This window comes from Lutjanus erythropterus, chromosome 7 (genome assembly GCF_056507025.1).
Source record: "Lutjanus erythropterus isolate fLutEry1 chromosome 7, fLutEry1.hap2, whole genome shotgun sequence".
NCBI lineage: Eukaryota > Metazoa > Chordata > Actinopteri > Lutjaniformes > Lutjanidae > Lutjanus > Lutjanus erythropterus.
In genome coordinates, this window is record NC_139323.1 from 32,639,555 (window position 1) to 32,665,190 (window position 25,636).

General features: G+C 39.5%; 1 protein-coding gene across 2 annotated transcripts in view; it reads right to left on the minus strand.

The window, feature by feature from the left end:
- Positions 1-25,636, minus strand: part of LOC146324268 (carboxyl-terminal PDZ ligand of neuronal nitric oxide synthase protein-like) — a 286,524-nt gene that overhangs the window by 59,137 nt on the left and 201,751 nt on the right. For both annotated transcript variants that reach the window (XM_084723578.1, XM_084723576.1), the window contains exon 8: positions 14,805-14,966. In XM_084723578.1, coding sequence (XP_084579704.1) covers positions 14,805-14,966 — 162 coding nt within the window. The remainder of the gene's footprint in view (positions 1-14,804; positions 14,967-25,636) is intronic.

Below are 25,636 nucleotides of genomic sequence, written 5' to 3' on the forward strand. Positions count from 1 at the left end.
GCGTTTTTGTGGTGTAATCATTGAGGCCCCGAGAAACATTCCACACTGGCAACCTAATTCTTGTCTCATTTATTTTCTAATAAACAGTAAATTCATCAAATTCTCAAGTTATCTGAGTGAAAAGCTGCTCTCTGGGCACTCAAGAGTCTCCCCTTAACAGAATTTCTCTATGGTGTTGTGGTATTTGTTTTAGGTATTTTGACCATTTTTGTCAATTCTTGGGTTGTCAGAAATGGTTAACTTGAGCATCAAACCTGTCGTTTTTTGTCGTTCTATACTCTAAACTTTCAAAATTCAAAACACAATGGGCCTCATGCAAGAAGATTTTCATATACCTCTCAGATAACTGTGTGAATGATCTGCCTGTGCATATTTAGGTGTACATGCATGAGACTAAATTAACATAATTAACACATCAATAATACCACATAAGCCTACACTTCCTGTCCCATATGTCAGGAAGTGTTTCAGCCATAAAAAATGGCATCAAAGAGTAAAACAAAGAACTTTACGAGGTTGTAGACTCAAGTTCTGCTTTCAAAGATCCATAAAGGAAAGTTTTTCATTTTAACAGCGTCAGCAGTAGAATTGAGGGACCTAGTAAAGCTGAAGAACAGGAAAAACGAGTGCTGTTAACGCTGTGTCACCTGAGCCTCGTACTGTCACCGAAATACAGAAGAAATGGTTCAATATGAAAATGTTTTTCAAAAAGATCATCTTGCCACAGCAAGGTGATTGATGACTGCAATGTCAGGAGGAGGTCAAGGAGAAGTCTCCATCATGGAGATGGACAAAAAAAAAAAAAAAAGATGTTATGGTTTCATAAACCTGCATGTGAATAAACTGTCTGACAGTAGGCAATCACAATTTTCTTTAATGATGGAATCATTAAGCTGTAGGGAGAAAATTAAAATTATATTATAATTCAAAATGTGGAGTCAAACAGAATTATGTTGACATAATAATGAAGAGTGATTTTAAAAAGAGTTTGAATAAACAAATGAATGAACTTGACAAAAAGTGAATTCACGTATTTAAATTGAGCTGTTTGCTTGCACTTACATTATTTTTTTTAACTAAAAATCTTAATCAATTAATCATTTTGCCTGTAAAATATCCTGAAAGAGAGAAACATGCTCAGCTGTTGACAAGGTGACATCCTCAGACTGCTTGTTTTGTTCAGCAAACTAGACAATATTTGGCATTTTTACTTGATAACTCAACAACAAAATTGTTATCAATTCACTTTTAATGGACTTAATCAGTTGACTACTCCTACTCCCTGAACCTCTAAATCCTGAAGGAGGGTTATTTAATGGAGGACGGCCTCTTATTTTAACATCTGTTAATGTCTCTGTTTTCTAAAACAAACTTTTGTTATTGTTCATTTTTTTAATGATACTTCCATGTCTCTTTTCTCTCACATTTCTGTCTCATCCCTCTTTGCTTTTCTGTCTTAGACATAACAACAGTTTTCAGCATTTTTCCTCAGATGAAACGTCATCAGTCCCTCCCCGCTCTAATAAGGAGTCAGTGGGACAGAGCGAGACAAGATAAAGTCAAAACTCACAGCCTCCTTCCCAAGGCCTCCATACCTCCTCCGCCTCTGCCTCCACATTCACTCACCAGACAGAAAAACAAGTGCCGAGGAAGACAGTCATCTGCTTCCATTATCCTTGCACTTAGCAACAAATAGAGGTGATTTCAGATTGTGTTCGGGGCGGGCCGCCTCTGCAGACCTCATTTGTAAAGACTGACACCCTGATGATGACTTTGGTGGTGTAATTTACAGCTGACAGGTTCCCATCTCGAGCTATGGAAGAGTGGAGCTTGACTCCGACACACGCTGCCCTGCTGACAACTCTAATAGCACATCAGCCACTCCGGCATGGTTTATACTGAGGCCTTGGGAGCAAGTGTCACATTTGTCCTGATGCTGTCCGTGTCAAATGTCTCACTGAGCTGCACTGGATGGTAAAAGCACACCAAACAATCCCATGCAGAAACATTAGTGGGCAAAGCAAAATAAACACACAAAAAAGTAATCTTTTAAAGTCAGACCTTGGCTTTGCCGTCTGGATATCTGATCAAAAGGAGCTCGACGCCTCGTTCTGATGCAGCCACACAAGGTTAAATATCGTTTTATTCTGCAAATGACCAGACCCGGTTTCTGTGGAAACAGAGGCTGGTCCCACAGATAAAATATAAAAATGGAGTGAAAAATTGATAAGATGAGAGATGATAAGCCCTAAATAATTACAGCTGGATCTCTCGAACTCTTCCTTTTCTTCACCTGTGCGTCTGTTTATCTGGCTGTGTATGTCCCCATCTCATTGTCTTTTTATAGTTCAACCTGAACTGGAACATCACCTCCATCTCCATAATAGGTCCCCTTTTATCACCTTTATCACCTCAAAAGGTCCGCTTTTAAGGAGGACCTTTATCAACATAATAGGTCCTCTTTAAAGGGGAACTATTATGCAGTGTTTTTACTGCTCTAGGCACAGCATGTCCACAGTTCAGGGACGTGCCCATGGACCCACGCAGTGTGTTACTCGACCGCTCCGTTCAGCATCACTCTTCAAGTTTTCTGAGGTTTTTCAGTATGTCTGACAGAAAGTGTTTTATTTTGTGAAGGAAACTTAAAAGTTCTTTTGTTTTCCCATCTGTTCTGCCTCAACTCTTGGTGATTTATGGAGTTTCCTGTGTACAGATGGCTTTACTTCATACTAAACTAACTGCTAACTATAGCTACCAATAGCTTGTTTAGCTGTGCAGCTAGCAGCCCTATTAGCTAATTCTGCCCAGACTACACAGACCAGCTAACAGCAGCTACAGTTAGCTGTTTAATGGTTACTTTAGCAACAAGTAAAGCCATTTGTCTATCAGGAGCAGCCTTGGGACATCAGATGGAAAACCAGAGAATATTTTTTACAGAAACAATAATCCAGTTTCAGCACAATCGGTCAATAAAGTCATAAAGGTCTGTTTTTGTATTGTACACTGTACGATCTGTTTTAGTTTTGCAGAATATGTGTGCGTATAACAACGTATAACAAAGTGCCTATGAGTTTGATCCATAAACTCAATAACAAACTTTCCATTTCCATTCTTCTGGTCAAGGTACATGTCTATCATGTGGCTGCCATGGCATTGACAATGTATTGCAGTATTCTGATTTTAGCAGGGTTTTAAGAACATATTGCAAGACAAGATTATATGACTAAAACTATGATTTTTACTACATCACTACTGTGACAGTTATATGTGGAAATGTAGCCCTTTGATGCTGTCATAACTAAATTTTCCGCATTATCTAATCCATTTTCTATGTAAGTGTATCAGTGCTGCAACAGATTTGTATGCTGACGAACATAATTCTTTATCACGCAATTTCAGACCTTAATACACAGCGTGCCTATTCATGTAATGACAACGTAATGAGGTAATAAAACACATAATAGGTGGAAAATCTGCTTAATTATGGTAAAACCACAACTGCAGCAAAAAAACAACAACAAAAAAAACAGAGACTGACCTCTGGTTTGCTCATCCTGTCTGCAGGACTAGTTAATAGCTGAACTAAATGAATGAATAGATCAACACGCCTAAAGATTTTTGTGCATTTACAGCATAAATGCACAAAAATGAAGAAAGCACACAGTCAAATGGACGATCAGTCAGTATGACAACCCACATGTCGACCATAACTCACTAGTTTAGCAACAATGGTGTTGATATTACTTTTAAAACTTCAAGACAGAAGATCTAAAACCACTTACTAAAAGTGGAACCCAGACAAAGAACCAATTAAAAAGGTGCTCCACTTGCGTTTCACTGCGGTGGTCCCTTGGTAGAAAACCTGCTGGTACCCAATGTTTTCTGCCCTCTTATCTAAGCGTTGCGAAATTGACGGAGCTTCAAGCAGCTCAAATGACTCCTTAAAGCTCTAATTAGGCAGCAGCATCTCTCTTCCATTTTATTGCTTTCTTTGTTCAAAACTGTTCCCCAGAACAGGACGGTGCCTAAGGACAATTTTCATCTTCCCAACTCCTTCTCTCACAACAGTTTGACACTTCTGCTGCCTAGTTTCCTTTGATTTGTCAGTTCTTTACAATGCAAGAATGTCTCTATTTCACATAATATACATGGCTTTATAAATTTCCATACAACTCTCTCTTTTTCTTCCAAATCTTCCCTAAAACACACCAGTGTTTCAGCCCACAGCCTTTACTGCCACAAGCCTTTACTGTATGTGTTCAGCTCAAAACACCTTCCACCATGTGTTGTGGTCTTGCCCAGAGTTTGCCGCCTCTGTGGTCACCTTGTTTGACTCAATTTGTAAGATTTACGGATGTAATCTTATGCCTTCTCCTACCAATGCTATTTTGGTATAATCTCAGTTCCAAATGTCTCCCTGCTCAATTACAGAGGTCACAGCCTTTTCCTCCGTATTAGCTACACATTGGGGTTGTTCCCACAGAGTCTTGTGTCGAGTTAAAAATATATCTATATAAATTCAGAGTGAGAGGCAAAAATGAACTAATTGGTGGCAGACAGCAGGTGAGAACAATATTATACAACACATTTGATGGTGTTTTTTCAAGGATAAATCAGAAATGAAACTGATTGTGCAGTATTTTTAACATTTAAATCACCTAAGTATATCAATCCTGATAAGTTATAAATTCACTTAAATGAATAAATTCACACCTGCCAAAAATAATGGGAGGTCACTGTCTGATCCAACAGTGATGAAAGCCAGCTGCTAGCTAAATTAGAGGACATGAAAGCAAAAATAGCCAGTGGAGAATTCCAAACTGTGGACAACGCTGCATTAAAGGCCAGGTCGGATGTTTGGGAGAAATTCGGTGGTATCCGAGACCGTGAGAGTAACGCTGTCAGTGGCTTTGCTGCATGTAAAAAGTGTCAAAAAGTTTTAGCTTTTGATAGCTGCATGCTAGGTGTGTTGTCGCTGAGGAAAAACATCTACAGCTGCAGGAGCGCAGGTGCTGCGACAGTTGAAAGATATTTTTCCAAGAACACAAGGGAGTAAGTGATAATTGTGAGTGTGTGTGTGTGTGTTTAATCACGGGCCAGTTCAGAGGACATAATTGCGGGTAACAGGTTGGCTCTAGTGCCAGCTGGAGCAGGTTTGCAAAAACTGCACTTGTGCAGGGCTCTGCGTTCCCACACAAATAACAGTATTGGAAATACCTTCAATCATGCATGTTAATTACTAGAAAAATAACCCTGCTACTTCCCAACAGCGTCCTGTATGCCAGATTTTTTTAAACAGAGCCAGGCTATAAAACAATGACAGCAGTTATATCAAACCCACAAAGGGTTAGTAGTGTACAGCTGTTAAAAATAATGATAATAATAATAATAATGTTCATCTGGTCTGGAAACATGAACTTGAACTATAAACAAGGGGTCTGTCCTATCTATGCTTAGACAAGATGAAATGAAAAATGCATTTATAACCCTTTTAAATCACAACCCTGGTCATACTGTACACACATTTAACAATGTATGCTAAAAAATTCAAAAATAAATAAATACATTTTTTGTATTCAAAATACAACTATATTTTCCTCCTGTAAAACAAATTATGACGTCCCGCCTGCCTTTTCTGTTTCACTCAGCAATCTTCAGCAGACAGAAGCTAAACACTCTTGAAATGCTGTTTTATCTGGACCGCACACTATAAACACTGTGACGCACATGTTTTGCTTTGTACTTTGTGATTTGTCTGCTTCTGATGTTGTTGTTGGTTATGTCTTTTGTTTGTTTCCAATATATTTTTTATCTTCTTGCACATATTTGTACCTTTACATTTATGTTAATGCCTTGTCTGTTGAATGGAATTAAATCTGCGTCATGATGATGCTATTTTGCCATTATTTTTAGACTTTATAATAAGTGACATGTGGAACTGATCTGTTCTGCTCTGTAAAACCACTACAGCAAAGAGCACTTGGCACTTAAATGGATACGATAAAAAAAAAAAAAATCAAGACCTCATGGTTACCTGCTAATCTTGTAAAAATGCAGAAGTTGTAGAAAGTGGAAGATATGGCTTTTTAAATGATAGCATTTAATGATAGCAACAGTGGCTCTCCCACTGGTAGTGTGAGGGGATTAGACTGTCGGTTGTGTGTTGTGACTGCACATGGTTGGTTGCTGAGGATGTACTCTTCACACAGGATTACCATCATCGCATTCCCTGCCCACGCCAGGTCCCTTTGATGTAAAAGTGTTTGAAACCTCTCCAACACTGGTGTGTCACTGTTTTTATCTAATTTTTGGAGGAATAGACTGAAGCGGAAATGATCATTTTGCTAATGCAATGATAAGGAAGCCATTAGAAATGTGTAGAAATCACGAGCGTAAGATTAAAAGAGTGCATGATGAAATAAGAGAGAACCAGAATTCCAAGCTCAACTGTCAAAGCAAAGGAGGGAGCAATAATGAATGTGTAAAAACCGAGGAGAAGGACTGAAAGAAGATGTGTTTACGCGAAGAAATTAGATAGGAGAGAGGAAATGAAGGACAGATGGTGAATAAAGAGAAAAGGCATGGGGAAAGAAAGGTGTAGGTGGCCAGAGAAAAGGAGAAACATGTTGGAGGGAGGACAGAAAATAACCGAAAAGAGGATTAAAGGAAGATGGGAGGAGCAAAGGAAAGAAGCATTGGATAAAAAAAAGTAAGTGGAGAATGAAAGGGAGGAAATGGAATGAGGAAGGGCTGAAGGAAAGATCAGTAACTGAGCTAGAAAGAGACAGAGACTGATAGAGGGAGGCCAAATTTCATTAAGCGGCGACAGAGCAGCATCTGCAGAGCGGACTTCGTCTTGAAACAGATCGCCGATGAACTTCCCTGACTTCATTAAACATCTCCACTTCCACTCGTCCCCGAGTGAGCTGTGATTAGCGTTGGCCGGCTCGCTAATTTACCTCCATTTACTGTGACCTCCGCTCAGGCTCTGCAGCAGTGTTCGGCATCAAGAAGATTTTCCCAGTTGCACGGTTGGGTCACGAAAGTCACAAGCACTTTCATCAGCACATGGAACAACAGTGAAAATACTCATGTGTTCCTCCCCCAACTATTTGCTACGATAATAAGCTGGGACACAACAAAAATGCTGCCTAAATGCAGCAGTTGAGTTTCATCTCCAGGATGTGAGATACCAACGTTTTGGGTAGAAGGCTCTCTGTCCGAAGCTTTATGCACGCACGCAACAGTTTACAGAGGCAATCGCAGCAAGCGACCACCAGCAGACACCAGCACTCACCAGAGAAGCTGGTTCTTTCTGTTTTGTCTCTCTTCTCTCCTCCCCTCCGCTCACAAAGTCAAAGACACTTTAAAATGCATTTCTCCTCCGGTCAGCAGTCAACATAGACAGAGAGACTAATTAAGGTACAGAGAACAGTCAAGCGCGGTTGGCTCCTCCGCGGGTCACTGCCGCAGACTGGTTGAGAAGCGAGAGCGAAGATAAATCCGCTTTTTAATCCCAGACGTTTGACACATAAACCCTGAGCTCTGCCCCTGCCAGTAAAGGAGTCAGCATCAGAGCAAAATCAGTGTGACTCTGGTTTTTCTTTAGCCAGAAGCTCCAGTCCGTCCTCGGCTCTCAGCAGCTATCTGTCAGCCCCGTAACAAACACATTACAATACTCTTCCTGATAACTGTGTCTTACTTTTTGTTTTGGTTTTTTTGGAGTGGCTTTGTAGTTTAGGCAGCAGTCGCCAATGTTTGAATAGCGACTTTTCCTGTGGGAGTTTATGATATTCAGGCTTTCCACCAAAGGCACACGCACATGCAGCTGCAATAGTAGAACAGCCGATAGGAATGAATGGTCTCTGAGATGACCTGCGACGGGTCAAAATCTCCCATCACTGACATGGTTTTCTAAAGCCTGAGAACAGAGTCAAGAGGAGGTGCAGAAGTCGAGTTCTCTCTCAGAGGACTTGATATACAATATGCTGAAAGGTTATTATGGAGTCACTGCTCACTGATGCCAAAAATATGTTGTTTACCACAGCTTAAAAAGGAGTGAGGTGTCAGTGTCAGTTACACAGGTTTTATACAGGTTTTTGAAGGTTTTTTGAAAACTGCACTTACCCCTGGTGAAGATGACTGCATCATCTTTTAGATGGATTTTTGATGAACAATCGCTGTCTGTGCTAACCATGATGATAAATACACTGTTTCCTGTGACGGTGAGCATGTCTCATAAAAACTAACAGCAACAGGAAATGTTTGGTTAGCATTAGCAGAGACTAAATGCGCCTCTGATAAGGCTGCTGGGACACTGACAGTAAACAGTGATGTTGTATCAGTGAGATAAAATTTCAAACAGTAACACTGAACCACATACTGCATTATTTCCTATGAATCCCTGGTGTGTGTGAGGGCAATCTCAATCCTGCACAGGAATGGTGGACCCCGCCACTATTGTATAGAGGGGTAATTTCAGCATATAAATGCATCAAATGGCTATTGCAGAAAAATTGCTGATATCATATCATAAAACTGCATCAGGGTTTGAATTCATGAAAATCTTGATATAACTTTATGTCAAGACAGCTCAGTGTTACTGGTGTTCTGTTGGAATATTCTTAATTTATCACTCTTGTGTGTTGTGTTGACACTGTACAACAGTGTTATTTTCACTATGGCTACACTCAAACTTGACAAATCAAATAAAATCAGCAGGGACCTGCTGCTTGAGAGGAAGAGAAGAGGAACATCTCCCCTTAAACATAACTCCGATGTGCACTTTGTGATCCAGTGAAATGTTTCCAACAAAAAGTTTCACTTGAAAAGCCAGAAAAGTGAAAACAGGACAATTATTTTCGGGTGTGAAACTGAGGCAAAGACACCAGGGAAAGACTGGTTGTTTTGAACGGGAAACAATGTTTGGAACTCTTCACAACACAAACAAAGATGCACTTGCGCACACACACACATTTTACGAGTGCATCAGCTGTCTAATCCCTCTCTTCCTCCACGTCTTCACCAACAGTGTGCATTATCTGGTTAGATCAGCTAGTTACTTTCTAATGCTCGACCTTCAGTGGTAGGGTAAGCTCTCCTCCCTCATTACAGCTGGTTAGAAGTCGCCTCAGGCAAGTTTAGTGTTTTGTTGCAGGGAGTTTGTCGAGAGGGAGAAGCTTGGGGGAAAAAGGACTGAAGATACTGTATTTGTTTTGTGCATAAAAAGACAGAAACTTTTTCCTTGTCTCTCCTAATACACACTTGGTCTTTAACAACAGTTGGTCCTCTTGAGATTCTGGAAAAACTGAAAGAAATACTGAATGTCGGTATGTGTTTGTGCATTTGTGTCTGTGTGTGAGAGAGTGTACACAGACACACAAACACGTAAAAAACAAACAAACAAACAACACTACTATGACAGCTTAATGAGTAAATGAATATTAATTTGTCCTCAGATGTCACACACTGAAACAAAAAAGGGTCTCGGCCCAAATTGCAGCTGCTGTCAGCTGCATTGGCTTTAATTAATTCCAAGCAATTAGTTCAAATTTGACTTAATGTGCAAAGGAAACTAACTCACAAATATTTAACACCAATCAAATAAAAAAAAAAAGGTCACTTCAAAACACTTGTCGTTAATGTTGTTTAGTTTTGGTTAAAGATTTATTACAAACAAAGAATATCCCACAGGCCAAGGTGATGTCTCAAATATCTTGTTTTGTCTGTTCAACACGAAAATACATTTAATTTATAATATTACATAATACAGAAGTGTAGCAAATCCTCACTTTTCAAAGGCAGAGACCAGTGAACCGTTGGCATTTTAATTTGATAAAGGACTAAAACTGCTGCTGGTGTGACTGGAATTTTCTCAGATTTTTTTCCATTTGAATAACTGTTAGAGGCCCCAAGAGGTGGCAGCATCCAGCATTTCACATAAAAAAATGTTTTCAGAGGCAATCTTTTATTCCTTTCTTTCTTTCTTTCCTACAACATAATTTATCTTTCAGGGTTTCAGATTTATCTTGTGAGCCTCTTGGGTTTCTGACCCTCAGGTTGGGAACAACAGACTTACAGACTTTCATCTGATCGACTAATTGATTACTCAAATTGTCCAGAACTACTATTACAGGCCTTGATGATAGACAATGGGAGAATGGGAGTCCTTGATTATTGGATGCCTACAGGATGGTGATGCTTGACTTGTGGCACGCGAGCCAAATCTGGCTCTCAGTAGGGAACAGAGAGATCCTCTGACAAATTTTCTAATTTGCAATGAAAATAAATCGACACACTGTCTTTCCCAGGAGGGACAGATATGTCAGTTCTGTATGACTGGATAAACGAGGCTCTTCGTAACAGAGAGCAGGCTGATATTTGTGCGATGGCCTTCAGGCTGAGCAGCAGGATCAGACAGTGCTCTCTATGCAGTTCACACTACAAGAGTTTAAGTACGCTCTTCATTCTGTCCCTGGTTAGAGCTGTTTATATTTATGAATCATTCCAGCATCTCAGAAATTGCACAATGGAAGATATTCCAGCTGTTTAATGTTGTATAAACTCTTTCAAATGTTACCAAAGCATTTGCAGTCATTAAATGCAGTAAAACATCTGATTTACCTGTGAATCCACCAAGTTAATTGAGTTAATTAGTTAAGTTAATAAATCAGTTCAACTGAATATAAAGAATTTCTAAGAAAGATGAGTTATGGGCCTTTAAATGTTTATTCATTTAATATGATGAATAACATTAGTATTATTATTAATATTTGTTCAACAAGTGGCCCCCTTTATCTTGGCAAAGCAAGCTCAGTATCCCTGTTTTAGTATATTAGTTTCCAACTCTGGGAAAGTAGGGAAAAGTCTCTGCACTCTGTATTAGGGCTGGGCAATATGGGTTATAAATAATGTCTCAATATTTTTAGGCTATGCTGCCATATATAATATCTCAATATACACAGCCTTTTGAACCAGAAAAGACAATATTCATACCATATCATAATACAACAATATCCAAAATCTAAGACAATATCTAGTCACATATCACAATATCGATAAATCCTACTCTGTAACTCTTTGCAACATCACACATTTAGACTATTTTATGCGACCTCCTTTTGATAACTCATGTAATAACTAATATTTTTTTTTCCTCTTTCGTTCACTGCGCCTCCCCTGAAACTGTCTGCAGCCCCCCTGGGGAGTCCTGCCTCCCACTTTGAAAACCTCTACACACGACAAACAAGTCTTAAGAGAAACAAACCGAGGAGTCAGTGGAAACTAATTTAGATGCCGTGCGGAAACCAACCGTTACAACAGCTCAGACGAGTCAGGACCACTGGGGGAAACCTTGTTAAATGGCAAAAGAACCAAGGTCAGAAAGAACCACTTCTGGGTAGCACATATTTATCTGAAAATATTCCACACTAGGTAAAATACATCCTTCGTGTGCCCAAACAGTTTTAAAAATCTACACCAGCATCTCTGTCGGCGGGGCAGCGACCTCTGGCTTCATCGAGTTATAATTAACGGCATTCACGTCTGGGCACGCTCAAGCTGAATGTGTGAGCTGTCAGCTGGAGCGACTGTCGGACGTTGTTTGGGTCGTGACGAGGGAACCGGCGAGTTCAGCGTGAACAGGCGGTTTCATCAGGATCGCTGTTTCCGTCTCTGGGAGCCACTAGACTTTAACCATGTGGGACACTTCTGGGTCAAGAGTTTGTGGAGGCGGAAAAATGTGGGAAAAGAAGCTGTGTTGAGTTGCAAAATTGCAGTTTCAAGTCTCACGGCCTTTGCGAGCAGGTTAACAAACTGCGTATGTGTGTGTGGGTGTATGTGTGTTCATCTAGCTCATAAGCTCGAAGCCACTGCTGTCACTAGTCGCTTCTCCCACTGCAGCCACTCAAGCTGGGTGATTGATGTCTGATGCTGGGTGCACTCAGTATTAACTTTTTTTTTTCCCAAATCCAGATTGGATTGCAGGCGGGTGTTGATCTCTTTCACTCTGTCAATCATCCTTGAGCACTTCCAATTGATCACGTTTCTGTTTTCACAGCTAGTGTGAGTGGCATGAGTGGATATAGATACAAGATGGATGGATGATGATAGGGTGAAGAAGGGTGAAGATAGGATGAAGGTAACCCTATAACTGAAAGGTACATGGGCACTTTAATGTACTGAATTCACTCACAGAAGTGCGTAACACATTATAGCACAAAGTCATACATCACAAACTATGTCAATAATTTTGGTAAAACTAGATCATATTTTATGCAGAAAATGTTTTCTGGATTTTCCTTTTGTTGTCCTCAGCTGCATTGCCTCAAAATTCAGTGATTTGCAGTTATCGGAATGCGCTAACTGTTGCTAGCTAGTTATTGAGTTCATCATAGCCCCTGGGAAGTGTTGGTGTTCACACTTTCAGCACGGGGAGCTTTGGAGGAGGAGATTTTCAGGCTACATCCCCATTACTATGATTAAAATTTTAAAATGTATAGGTTTTGCTACATTTTCCAAATAGTGTCCACGTTTTGGTCTTTCACACCAGCTAACACAGAACTGTTTGTAAATTCTGCTGACCCTGTTTCAGGTTTAAAACTCCGGGGCTGCGTTTCTGTCTGGATGGGTTGACTTCTGGAAACAATGATACAGACACCCAGAGTGCTTCTTGATCGGGTCTTATCACTCACAACGTGTCAGCCCCTGTTTCTTTACACTGCAGCCCTTACAGACACTGTGAGGCTGGCTGTTGCTTGATCGCTTCTTTCTTCACACTCTTATCTACTTCTAATGCTTGTTTAAAAGTTTAAAAACCCAAATCTTACATAATGCTGCTTTAAGTGAGAAGAAATATATGAGCCATCCTGATGCTATGTAACATCTGCTGTTTCACTAAAGTGCATGTCCACAGTTCACAAGGAGCTCATACACCCAGTAATGCAACAGGTAGATCTGGTGCTAATGGGGATATCTGTGTCCAACCAAGGGTGTCATTCAATCATTTTTTCTCTCAGAGTCAAGAGTTTGTCACCATCAGTGTTCAACACCTGTATGCGGTGCGTGTTGATATGAAAACAAGATGAATTTGTTTATGCTTACATTATATACATATATACGTCCTCATGTTGAATTATCATTTACAGAGAAGATATGAAAATAGAAATATGCATGTGAAACAAGCAGAGTGTCGCTCCATCTGCTGTAGGAGCTCTGGGCGCATTGCCCTGCTCATTACAAAAATATACTCTCTTTTCCCATCGTCTATTTATGCTGTATATGTGTGCGAAGTCCATATGTGAGGATTTACTGTATATGCATGCTTTCTATCCCGTATATATACTTGTGTGGGTGTATTTATGTTCTTGAGGCATGGAAACTGCACACACTGTGTTAGCAAATTTCTACCTTGTGGACAACAAATTCTGTTCGTCTGTAACACCACCAGTAAACATCAACAAATCCAGTTACTTTATTTAATTTGCGCTGCAATGATTTCTGAGTTTCTCATCTTTTTGCCTTTTTATTTGTTAATAATTTGCCTCTGTTACCAACAACTGTTGCCACGATGAACTTAAGGTGCCAAAGAGACAGAGTACACATGAATGAGTCACCAACACTGCTGTCATTGTTCTAGTGACTTCAGATTAAGCCGTCTAATTACAGAGAATAAGAACACCAGACAGTGCAACAGTTCCCACGGCAACATACACTCGAGTCCCAAGTACCACTTGTTATGGTAATGGCCGTCACACTACGTGCAGGTATTTGAAAGATCTGTATTGTAGTGTCAGTGGGAACAGAATTTGCAAAGTAAGTGATGGAATGAAATGCAGCTCTGATACTGTCATACAAGCTATAAAGGCAGAGCAGAAAATAAGTGTTGAACATCCCTCCAGAGGCCTCAACAGTTCTTAAAAACAGATTATTTAAACTGGTATTTGGCAGACTTTGACAACATGAAGATGTAAAGGGGGAATGTTTAAAGTTGATTACTCCACTTAGAGTGCGGTCACTTCACAGTGATCACAAATACAACCCCAAACACAAAAAAGTTTGGATGCTGTGTAAAATGTTGCTAAAAACAAAATGCAATGATTTGCTAATACTTTGACTTGTATTCAGTTTATTCAGCATGATGGTATGGGGGGTTGTTGAAGCCCATGGAATGGCTAACTGTCACATCTGTGAAGGCCCCATCAATGCTCAAAGGTGCATACACGCAACCTCCAGACAATGTCTTTGTTAGGGCATTAGTAAAAGGGTTTGAGTACAAGTCTGACCTTCTTGCAGTCCAGATCTGTCTCCCGTTGTATTTTGCGCATTATGAAACACAACAACGGAGAAGCTGGACTGTTGAGCACTTGAAGTCATATATCAAATAAGGAGAGGAAAGAATTTCACTTGCAGAACTTCAACCAATAAGTTCAGTTCCCAAATGTTTACTGAGTGTTGTAAAAAGAGACAGCAACTTAAAATGCTGCTGTCCCAACTTTTCTGAAATGTGTTGCAAACAATAAAGTAAAAAGTAAAAAATATAAAATCAGTGTAGACATTAAATATCTTGTCTTTGCACCGTACAACTGAATAAAGGTTGAAAGATTCTTGCAAATCATTGCATTCTGGTTTTATTTTACATTTCACGCAATGTCCAAACTTTTTTGGATTGGGGTTTGTAAAACGATTCTTCATACGTTATAAATTTTAGATGATAGATTCTTAAAATGGCCAATCACAGGTGAGTATGCCTTTGACCTTTGTGCACAACAACCTTTGGAGTGTTTTGGTGTGCGAGAGAGACTCACCTGTGCCACAGCCACTTGTGTCTGCTGCTGTTGCTGCTGGAGCTGCTGTTGGAGCAGCTGGATCTGGTGGTGGACAGACAGGGGGGCACCTGGTGGCAGCGCGCCCGAGGCAGGGAGCAGCATCCTGGGGCTGGACATCAGCAGGGAGGCCTCTTCTGAAGGCTAGTAGCAGAAAGAGGAGAGACAGAGAGAGATTAAATCAATATTTAGTGACCCGGAGCAACTAAAACATTTAACAAGTAGCCAGAAAAATGACAGAAGCTCATTGCTGCCTTGACAGAAATAAACTTTGTTTGGATGATTTAAGTAAGTTAAGGAAAACTACAATAAAAACTACAATATCAGTTTCCAAAACTTCTCAAAAAGTTACAGCGTTGAGGTTGCAAATACACAGATGACAAGAAATGACTAATGAATAAATAACTATAATCAGGACAAGCAACGGCATCAATAATATGCCTTGGAGAACAAGTCATCATCAAAACAAGAATCTGAATTTGAAATGTAGAATTGCTGATTAGTTGCACCAGTGTGGAATGAGCGGTGCTGAGAATACAGATCAGCAGCTCTGAAACGCTTCACTCCAACAATAATGAGCTTGGGGACTGAGTTTGCCTTCATCTAACGCTATCAGGCATCCTAATTGTTTCAAGGCTCTGGTAACCAGTCACACATTGTGGCCTCTCCCATCATTCAACCAGTCCAAAATACTTGTTTTTATGCAGATGTGGTGCCTTAATCACACTCCAGCTGACATGAAGCATCAGCAACATTTGGTGTTTGAGGGTAAATATGAAATCCAAGGTAGCGACATCTGACAGCGCGGAAGAACCAAAGTTATCTAAAACACCCCGTTGTTCCAAAGTCGACAATGAGATTTTAATTTTCTACTATGTACTGTCAGTGTTCAATGGACACACACACTATTAACCTTTTTCCATACATATGTGCTGGCCTCATTTGACTCAGTTTGACTCGGCATGTCAGCCCAGCACAGCATTATAATATTTCAACAGACAAGCTTAGCTTGAGTTGAGCAGCTGTAAAACCATTATTTTATCATTTAATAGTCTTTATTATGAAGCAGCAAAATCAGGAACTGCTGGGTTTTCTTTAGCAGTAGCTTAACAAGACACCTACCAGCTGTAAGAGAACATGAAACAGTTAAACGAAACAGGCACCTGAAAGTACAGCAATGCAGGTGAGAAACTACACTCCGAATCACAGAGCTTCAATTAGAAGCTACAGAAGTACTGAGAGATAAACATGGAGAGATTTTTAAAAGTGTCTTTCTCTTTGCTCTCCTGAACAAACATGAGTACTGCAACAAAATAAACTTAAAATAAAATAACAACATTAATTATATAAGTGAACATACATAACATAAGTTTGGTAAAGTAATGTCATCTAAGACGTTAAAAAGAAGTCAACTTGACTTTTGGTTTCACACAGGACATGAACATCCTGTGTTTTTTTACCCATGCATTGACCCTATCTTCTGATACATTAACTTTCTTGCTCTTTATACCCTGACATTGATGGTACATCAAAACATAAAGCTAGACTGTCCTCCAGAGAGGATGCTAGACAACTGCATTTTAATAAAGTAGTGAGTAGTTGCTGGAGGAATATGGTTTTTTTTCACCCAATTAAGATCAATTTTTGTCAAAAGGGTCACAAATACAGCCAGTACGAAGCTAAAGTAGGCAAGACCAACCTGGAGAGGAGGAAAGCCTTGTTTGGCTCTACAAATGAGCTGCGATCGATCTGATTGGACTGAATCCACAACAAACTCATATGAGCTGGAGATATTGTGACTGCAGTCGCAATGCTGCTTTGTTAAAAAGACATCAGGAGTCTTTCCTTACCTTAAATTCTGTTTATTTAGCATGGCTGACCACAAATGAATGATTACTCTTACATGATGCACAGTGGTGACTTGTGGTTTTGATAGTATTCCATGAAAACCCTTCTAAGTACAGCATCAAAGGAATGGAGGCAAATAAATTGAATGCCATTTAGCCATATGTTGACAATAATATGTCCTTTTGTTCCTTTGTTTTGTTGTTGTTTTTGTCACAAGACACAGAACTCACTTTGTGATGCAAACAAATGTCAAAGAATTCTGGCAATTAAGTGCAATCCAGTGCAATCCAACCTAATTCTTATTCAACAGGCAGCAACAGAGTTAAAACAACAAGAATCATGGTGATAGAACAACATGGCTGTAAATGTTTAATATTTTATAGTTAATTCATAATGCCACAATTGCCTTTTAATATTGAAGTGGTAATGTTAGCTGCCTGGTAAGTTTTTAATGCACTTCATAAAAGAAATGTGCATTGCTTGCTTTATACAAGATTGGCTCTACAAAAACTGAGATTTCTGCTGGCGTCACCTTTGCTTTCCTGTTTTCTCCAGCTGGCACGAGTCAGATCTGCAGCAACTGTTTGCTGGATATTAAGCATTTTTGAAAACAGTTTCATGGCTGCCAAGTCTGAACAATTAGGTTGCTGACTGAGTCCAAACAAACCAAACTGTCATATCACTAACAGCACGCAAGGTGCTTCAAAGTGACTGGAGGCGCGACGCCGGATGGGGTCGGCCAACAAGTCGACACCTGATTAAATTGAACCTGAACCCGCTTCAAGGAATCTTTGCCAAAAGACTTCACCATCTGTCTCTCCTTAAGCAGCGTCTGGTGACACGCAGACAATGATGCACAAACACCCAGACACACTCCCCATGAGGGGAATATATGACTGATGGCCTGTCTGAGCTGGATCTTTTAGGTTAATGAGAGGAAATTATCCAAGCTGACAAGTTGTTTGGTGCTGTTGCACAATAAAAAGCAAGTCAGAAGTGTCTTGTAGCAGTGTGTGTGTGTCTGTGTGTGTGTGAGCAAGAGAGAACTTGTTGGCAAAGAGTCCTCAGAAATATGTAAGATCACATAAAACTAGCTGACTTTTTCTTGAAGTGTGTCTTAAAAGAGACACATCAGTCACCTTTTCTTCACAGGAGCTACTTGCAGACACCTGAAATGACACTCAGCCTGTAAAGGATGTTAAACAGGATTGTTGCTTTAGCTTTGAAACAGTGAGTCTTGTCAGGGAAACAGGGAAGGTTCAGTAACCGGAAGAGTGAATAAGATGATTCAGCAGTCAAACTAACAGAGAGGAGAAATAGTGGCATGTTTGGCTTTCCAGCACTGTGGACACAGGAGCTGTTCTCAATTATAGAGAAACTGAAAAGGAAGACAGACATAAACAGACTGTCAGTGGCAGCTGAATAAGAAACAACACAGATGGAGAAGAAAACTCATTCTCAAATACATAATTTGAGCAGTCATCTCCAACATTATCCCACAAAAAACAGTCGATTTTACTATTCTCACCCACCAGTTCATATAACAGTGGCAGATTAACCAATAAACACTTCTATAAAAGTATTGCACATAAGCCGAGCCTTCCACGGTATCAGGACAGTCATTTCAGTGCAATAAGTATTTAGCCTCAAATATGGAATGAAAAGAAAAAAAAGCATGAAAAGAAAAGACTGCTTCCAATGTGAAAGTCTCACTAAAGTCCTGGTTATATTAGCAGAAGTGGTTTGTAAGGTATAAATCAAAAGTGTTAATAGTTTTTGCAAACAGTCACACTTGAAGACAGACTGAAAAAACAGCCATCATAGAGAGATGGGAGACTAACAGCAGTGTTGGGCAACTTACCTGGGGAGTGTAATAAGTTACTTTTATTTATTATGCCTTTAAAAAGTAATAATGTTACTTCATTTATTACTTTTTGAACCTTGTTACTAGAAAGCTTCTTTTGTTATCTGTCGGCTGAAGTGGTTACAAAAGTCTTAGTGATGTGCAGATCGCAGTTAAAACCGCAGGTAATCGTAAAAACTAACATTCCAGTTAATAGCAGATGGGAAAGAGTGTGCATTTCCTCACTGAGAGAGGCTATGTGTGCCTTTAAGCACGATGAGACGGCAGCATAATCATTTAAGAGTTTCTTCTGCCCTGTCAAGTTTATAATTACAGTGTCTAGTTTTGCTGCTAGAGCTCCCTACATTATTTGCTGTAGTAACATTTCTGCAGATACATGGAAATTAAACTGAAAACAGCCTCTCTAATCATCGGTAAACTATTGTTTTGAAAATTGTAATCCCTTACATCCTACATTCTCAAACTGTGGTGTGTGTACCACCAGTGGTACGCAAGCTTTCTCTAGTGGTACACAGAGGACAGCCATATATATATATATATATATATATATATATATATATACACATATACATATATTTTTTTATGAAATTAATTAATTTAAAAACATGACATACTAAAAAAATGATTAAAAAAATTCAAAGACAATACATAAAAAAATTATATCACTGAAATGCAGTTTAAAAAGGTCTTTCCTGTATTTTTGGTTCGATATCGGCCTGATTATCGGTAGTAACGAGCTAAACTGGGAGGGTAAAATAGTAAGCGGAGCTAAAATGAAGTCACTGAAAATGAATGCTTCAAAAGCAGAGTAATGCTGGCTCCAACCAGGAACTATTACAATCAGAGGCAGAATATTTCAAGCAAGCCATGTTGAAAATGAATTGGACAACAGTGAACTGAGCACAAGTGCTAATGGCTACTTAATTAGCGCCGGTGAATTGTCCTGCTAGCACAAAAGAGTAAGGTGGTACTTGAACAGTTCAATACTTTCCTAAGTAGAACATGGTGTAAAAAGTTTGAGAAATACTGCCTTACATGACCTGTTGGTGGGAAAAGTGATAATATTACAGTAACCCATTACTAAGTAATGCCTAACTGCCAACACTGGCTAACAAGGCACACTTTCAGACGGCCGACTAGAAGACATTCACAGTGTTGCAGTCAACAGTACTGGCAGATGTGACAGGACTTACTGTGCAATGGTAGAAATGTGTCCACTGGTAGAGATTTGGAAATATTGTTTTGACTGTGGGAGATATCCCTATGTTTTCAGTAAACACTATGTGACAAATCAGGGCTCGATGATGCTGGGAAGGTGTGCAGGGAAGGCGTCTCTGAAGCTGTTTGACTGTCCAACAAGGAGTTCCATGAAGCATACTGTACTGGCAGAAATGCAATGCTGCACCCACAGAGAATCAACACCCAACTTAGCAGCTCTACCAAACTTTAAGCCTCATTTATCTCACTTATTGAAGCACAGACTGGGTCTCAACTCTCTCATCAATCCCCCAATATCATTCTATAAGCAGCAGTTTTCAGCAAAAATGCTCAATCAAGCTGAGTGTCGGCTTATGAGCCACAGCAGAGTCCAGCATCTGTGGGTGGCAAAGAGGTCTGGAACCAGGAAGGTAAATGCATAACCTGCTGCTGCAACACACGAATTTCCCAATTTGGGGCCAGTAAAGTCCACCCGCCAGTCCCTGTATCCTTCCATCTATCAAATTATATCAAGAGTATTTCTGCCTGCTGGTGGTCACAAATCTTGTCATGCGGCTTTAACAGCACTTTGCAGGAGCAGCCAAAATATATAAAGAGTCAAGGAAGCAGCAAGCTAGCAGTGAACATTTCCCCCCCTCTGGCCCAAACAGAGTTTTTTGGACCGAAATATGTCACCTTTTGTGACCTGTAATTATAGCAACCCCTTGAGCCAATCACTGTAATTTCAAAAATGCCCAAACAGCTATGAAGATTGGATGGCAAATTATTCTCAAGAGCTGCACGTTGCCTGAAGTGTCTCCTCAAAAAAAAAAAAAATGGATGACCGAGCTGGAAAGGGTTGTGGCTTATGAAAAAAAATGTCATAAGGGATGTTTAATAGGGCGGGAAAATATGGGTGTTTGAGGAGTTCAGTGAATGAAGATTACGGAGAGGCGCCGCATTTGCAATCTTTTTTTGTGTGTGGGTATTGGGAAGCAAAGAGTCCATTCATCATTTTTCAAAGTTGGTTATCTTCGGACACTTCATCCAGGATGAAATTAACTTGGATGATGGATGGATTGATGGATGGATGGATGAAAAAGATCCATAGTGATCAATTTTCATTTTGAGAGACAAAAAGTGAGGACGAGCGCTGAATCCGAAATGAGTGCTCATGTGCAAATCCAACACACCGTAAGCAGTTTTGCTGCATATTCAAACACTGTTTAGCCTCTCACTACTGTGTTTACTGTACAGAATGAGAAACAACAATCCATCTGTGTACAGTGAATCCTGATCGTGTTTACTGCAGTCGAAGCCAATTACAGAAGACAGCAGAGCAGGATTTATTCAAACTGAGCAAGGGAGTTAAGGAGGATGAAGAAAAATGGCCCAACACTGAAATTCCTCATGATAACTGCAGACTCTGGCCTGCCAGGGGGAAGTTTCGCTATTACCATCTAATTCCCACACATACACATGGTAATACAGGTTCTTAGCAGGCAGCTGGAGTCTTCCTTTATCTTCTAGCCTTTCAATATACTCACCGAGGGACAGAAAGAGGTGAGGAAGAGACGGGGGAAGAGAAAGAGGGTTTGAAAAGGAAAAGGGGGGAAGTGAGACGGAGAGGAAACTAAAGATAGAACAGATGAGATAAAGGAAGTCTTTATTCCTCTTCCTCCAGCTGTGATTACACTGGCTGCTCTCTGCCTGTCAAACAGTCTGTCCCCTCCCACACACACACACAGACACAGAGGTAATAAAACACCAAGAGGTTAGACGGCGTCTGGCTTCCTTCACCGCTGACAGCCTGACTGCTGCAGATTTACAACTTTATCAAGGGCTCTTGAGAAAAGGCTTCGGAGATCAATCTACTGTGACATCGCCTGTGATGTCAGATCATAGCATCAACTGTAACAGTCATTTTAAGTAGTAGTAAAAGTAGTGAATATGTTCATATTAAGCTTTGACTTCCCTGTTTCTATGAATAAATCAGTTAACAGAATACTCCCTACTGTGTCTGACACTGTAACAGTGACTTAGATTTAATACAGGTGAAACTAATTATGATCTTAATGACAGGAGCAGGTGCTGCAGCCATCTTGAGTTTTGTGACATCAAAGTGCGCTCATAACGTGTGATGTTTAACACAGGATTAAGCCGGGCTGCACATTTTTCCGATGGCCCGTTATCCCCAAAAAACACGTCCCAATGGACCAAAAGCCCATTTGTCTGCCAGCTCTTTCATCTGAAAACAAACACCCATTACTTAAAAAATACACTCTCCCTACAGTTGTTAAATGAGTAACTGCTGGCTCTGTCCATGGTGCTGAATCGGTGGGGGTTTTTGTTGCATTCACACAGATTTAGAAAGTAGACGGCGAACCAGATTTTATTTCAGTGGACGAGAGAAGGACAGTGAAATTAAATATGAGGCTGGCAAACAATACTGTCGACGGTAACGGTAGACAGCATTGCCATCCAAATCTAAAATATTTTAACTTTTTGCCGTCCGGATGTGACTGGATGTAGCTCCCTCAAACAAGAAGAAGAAATAGCTGAACTGGACATCAAGGAGCGAATCATTTTGATGCAACAAAACCCAAAATTATATGAGCAGAGCCTAAAATTGTACCAAGATGTTATAAGAAAGGTTGACATATCCAAACATGAAGACAGCATACAGAAAGTGCAGGTCTTCATTCACTATTCATGTTGGGAATTTAATAACAACCTCATATTTTGGAGGGAATTTGACATTAACTTTACGATTCCTCATACAATATGTAAATATATATATATATATATATATATATATATATATATATATATATATATACATGTATATATATATATACATATACATATATATATATATATATACATATACATATATATATATATATATACATATACATATATATATATATATACATATACATATATATATATATATATATATATATATATATATATATATATATATATATATACATATATACACATGTAGAGAGAGAGAGAGAGAGAGAGAGAGAGAGAGAGAGAGAGAGAGAGAGAGAGAGAGAGAGAGAAATGGTACACAATAACCCACCCAAAAGTTTGTAATTGGTTAAATACTTAACCACAATTAATTGTTAGGATGCAACAGTTTGTTACTAAGATTTTCTCCTCCTAATGGAATTTTATATGATTCAAACAACAGTGTACTTGATTAGAGGTAATTTTGTCATGTTATTAAAAAAAAAAGAGATATTTACAGAAAAGCAAAGCCTCTCTTTGGTGTGGGACCTCCCAGCGTGAACAGGCCAGCTGGTCATACTAAGTCAAACATAACAGGCCACAGTCACTAACAATCTGCTGCTGAGCAAAAATTTCATGCGGCACAGTTGTAATTCCTTTCAGATAAGGCTTTCCATTTCTTCTGCAGGTTTGTATTGGCTATTTTCAATTTAAAAAACAACATGAGGTTGTCATTTTTAAAATGTGCCGTCTAGACTCACAGAGCTTGTTTCAGAATATCTGCACCTCACAGTCAAATTTGAGGATTTCTGTGCCCTTATGTTACCTAAGCTGCCTTTGTTGTTCATTTCCCACAGCCATTGTTGTTGTCCAAGTTATTCTAAATGCCAGTCTTGTTTCCATAGCTAATGGTTACCTCATTAATTTTTAATGATGCCATACGGTCACACTGTGTGCTGGCATTACTTTGCATGTCTGTGTAATCAAAGCTGTGGTTCTCTGTGGTTGTCCTCAGCACTCAGAGCCCAGTTGGTCTCGATTCTAGATGTCTAATCAGTGTCTGTTTTTGACCAGGAACGCCGTGTGAATGCAATTAACCGGCTGATAAAACAGATAACCAGCAGGGCTCTGGGCCCTGTGGCTTGAGACTGTGATCTGGTAAGCTAATGTGTGGGCTCGGCCTGGGGACAGCTGGCCCTACTCTGGCTCATGTCGGGGGAAGCAAGTAGGTTTAATTAGCACTGTCCCAGAACCATATACTATGTATCACCATCATGTATGGATATTTTACAGAGCTTGGACATTTCAGTCATAGATCTACTCCAAAAATTTGTTACATGAAAAAGTTCATAACTGCAAACTTATGGGATTGTAGGACATCTTCTTCTGTTGCTGGGACAAAACACTGTCAGGGATAGGGATGAAATTGAACACTGGAACTGTTGAGAACCGGTTTCAAACTGTCATATCCATCAAAATTGTATGCCTACGAGCTTATCAAATCCTATGAACAATGCAGGCAGGTTTTTCTGACAGTTGCACACTGCAAAACAACGTCAAACTCATGCAACTATGCTGAGTCATGGCAGAGAGGAAGGAACAGTCCAAAGGGTGCCTTCATTTCGTGAGGAAAGCTAGTTGCTAGTTATAATATCTCTGTCCATCCATTGTTCGTAACCGCTTATCCTGATGGGACGCGGGGGCTGGAGCCTATCCCACCTGACATTGGGTAAGAAGCGGGCTACACCCTGGACAAGTCGCCAGTTTATCACAGGGCTGATACAAAGAGACAGACAACCATCCACTCTCACATTCAAACCTATGGGCAAATTAGAGTTATCAATTAACTTATTATGCTGCATGTTGTTGGACTGTAGGAGGAAGCCAGAGTATCCAGAGAGAGCCCACGCAGACACGAGGAGAACATGCAAACTTTGCACAGAAAGGCCCTGCCCCGGCCAAAACCTCCCAGCCCCCCAGCCAGCTGGGGGATTCAAACTAAACTTCAAACTGGTGCTAACCATCACACCACTGGGCAACATTATAATGTCTTTAGTGGAAACATGCAACAATATATTGAGACATCTTTGCAACATGGGCTTAGATTACAGTAATGTCATGTCAAATAAGAAAATGAACGCTGTACAAATATTCTCTCATTTCATTCATTTCAGATGACAGACTGTCGCTTCAACTAGTTCTCAGCATCCAGCCTGCTTGACAAAAAAAACTGATCAAGAATCAGTGAGGGAATGGATAAAGAAATGGACCAATAAGCAGAATGGATGAAGTAATAAAAAGCATATTCATATTTTAAACCTTCATTTAAAGTTAATGCAAACCCTGTATGCCATCAGTTCTGTTCTGCAGTGGGTTATTAAAAACTGCCATTAGTGGCCAGAAGCTACGTGGCAGTGATACTAGTTTCTAAAATGGTTATTTCATTTATACAATTTCTGGTGAGCACTAAATTAGTATTTAATTTAAAAAAAATACCATTTACTATTGGCATAAATTAAGTTTTTGTTACATTGCTACAAACTTTCCAAGAACATTTCCTTTTACCCTGTGAGTTTGTATTTCCAACAGTCTTCACAAAATAAATTTGTGGACATAAGCAGAAGTATTGGGTTATGGAAAAGGCAAAGTTTAATTAACACATTTAATTTGAGTTCCCCAGACCTCCAAACTACTGTCACAATAGGTTTGTGTGTGTGTGTGTGTGCGCGCGTGCTCATAAATTTGTTATAGAGACGAAAACTGTTCAGTTATGTCTGTTCAAAACAAATCTTTCTTTTGAACAAAATCCTGATTTAATGACACAAAGAAAATCCATTTTACACCTGTAATAAGATGAAATTAAAGTTCAATCACACATTTATAATTTTTTTCCACTGAAAAATACCTGAGATGATATTATAATAAATGGTTAACTTGCTTAGGAGAGGTTATAAGTAGACAAAAATTCATTTGGAAGTCCAAAACATCTAAGCATAATTATCTAAACCAAAAAAAGAGACTTCTTGAGGTTTTGTCGAATTTTACAGCTAAATAAATAAATAACTAAATAGATAAATAATAATAATTCTTAGACAAAGCAAATGTAAAATTGGGGCCTTGAATGAACCAGACAAAGTTAAGATTTTCCTGGATGAAATGATGTATG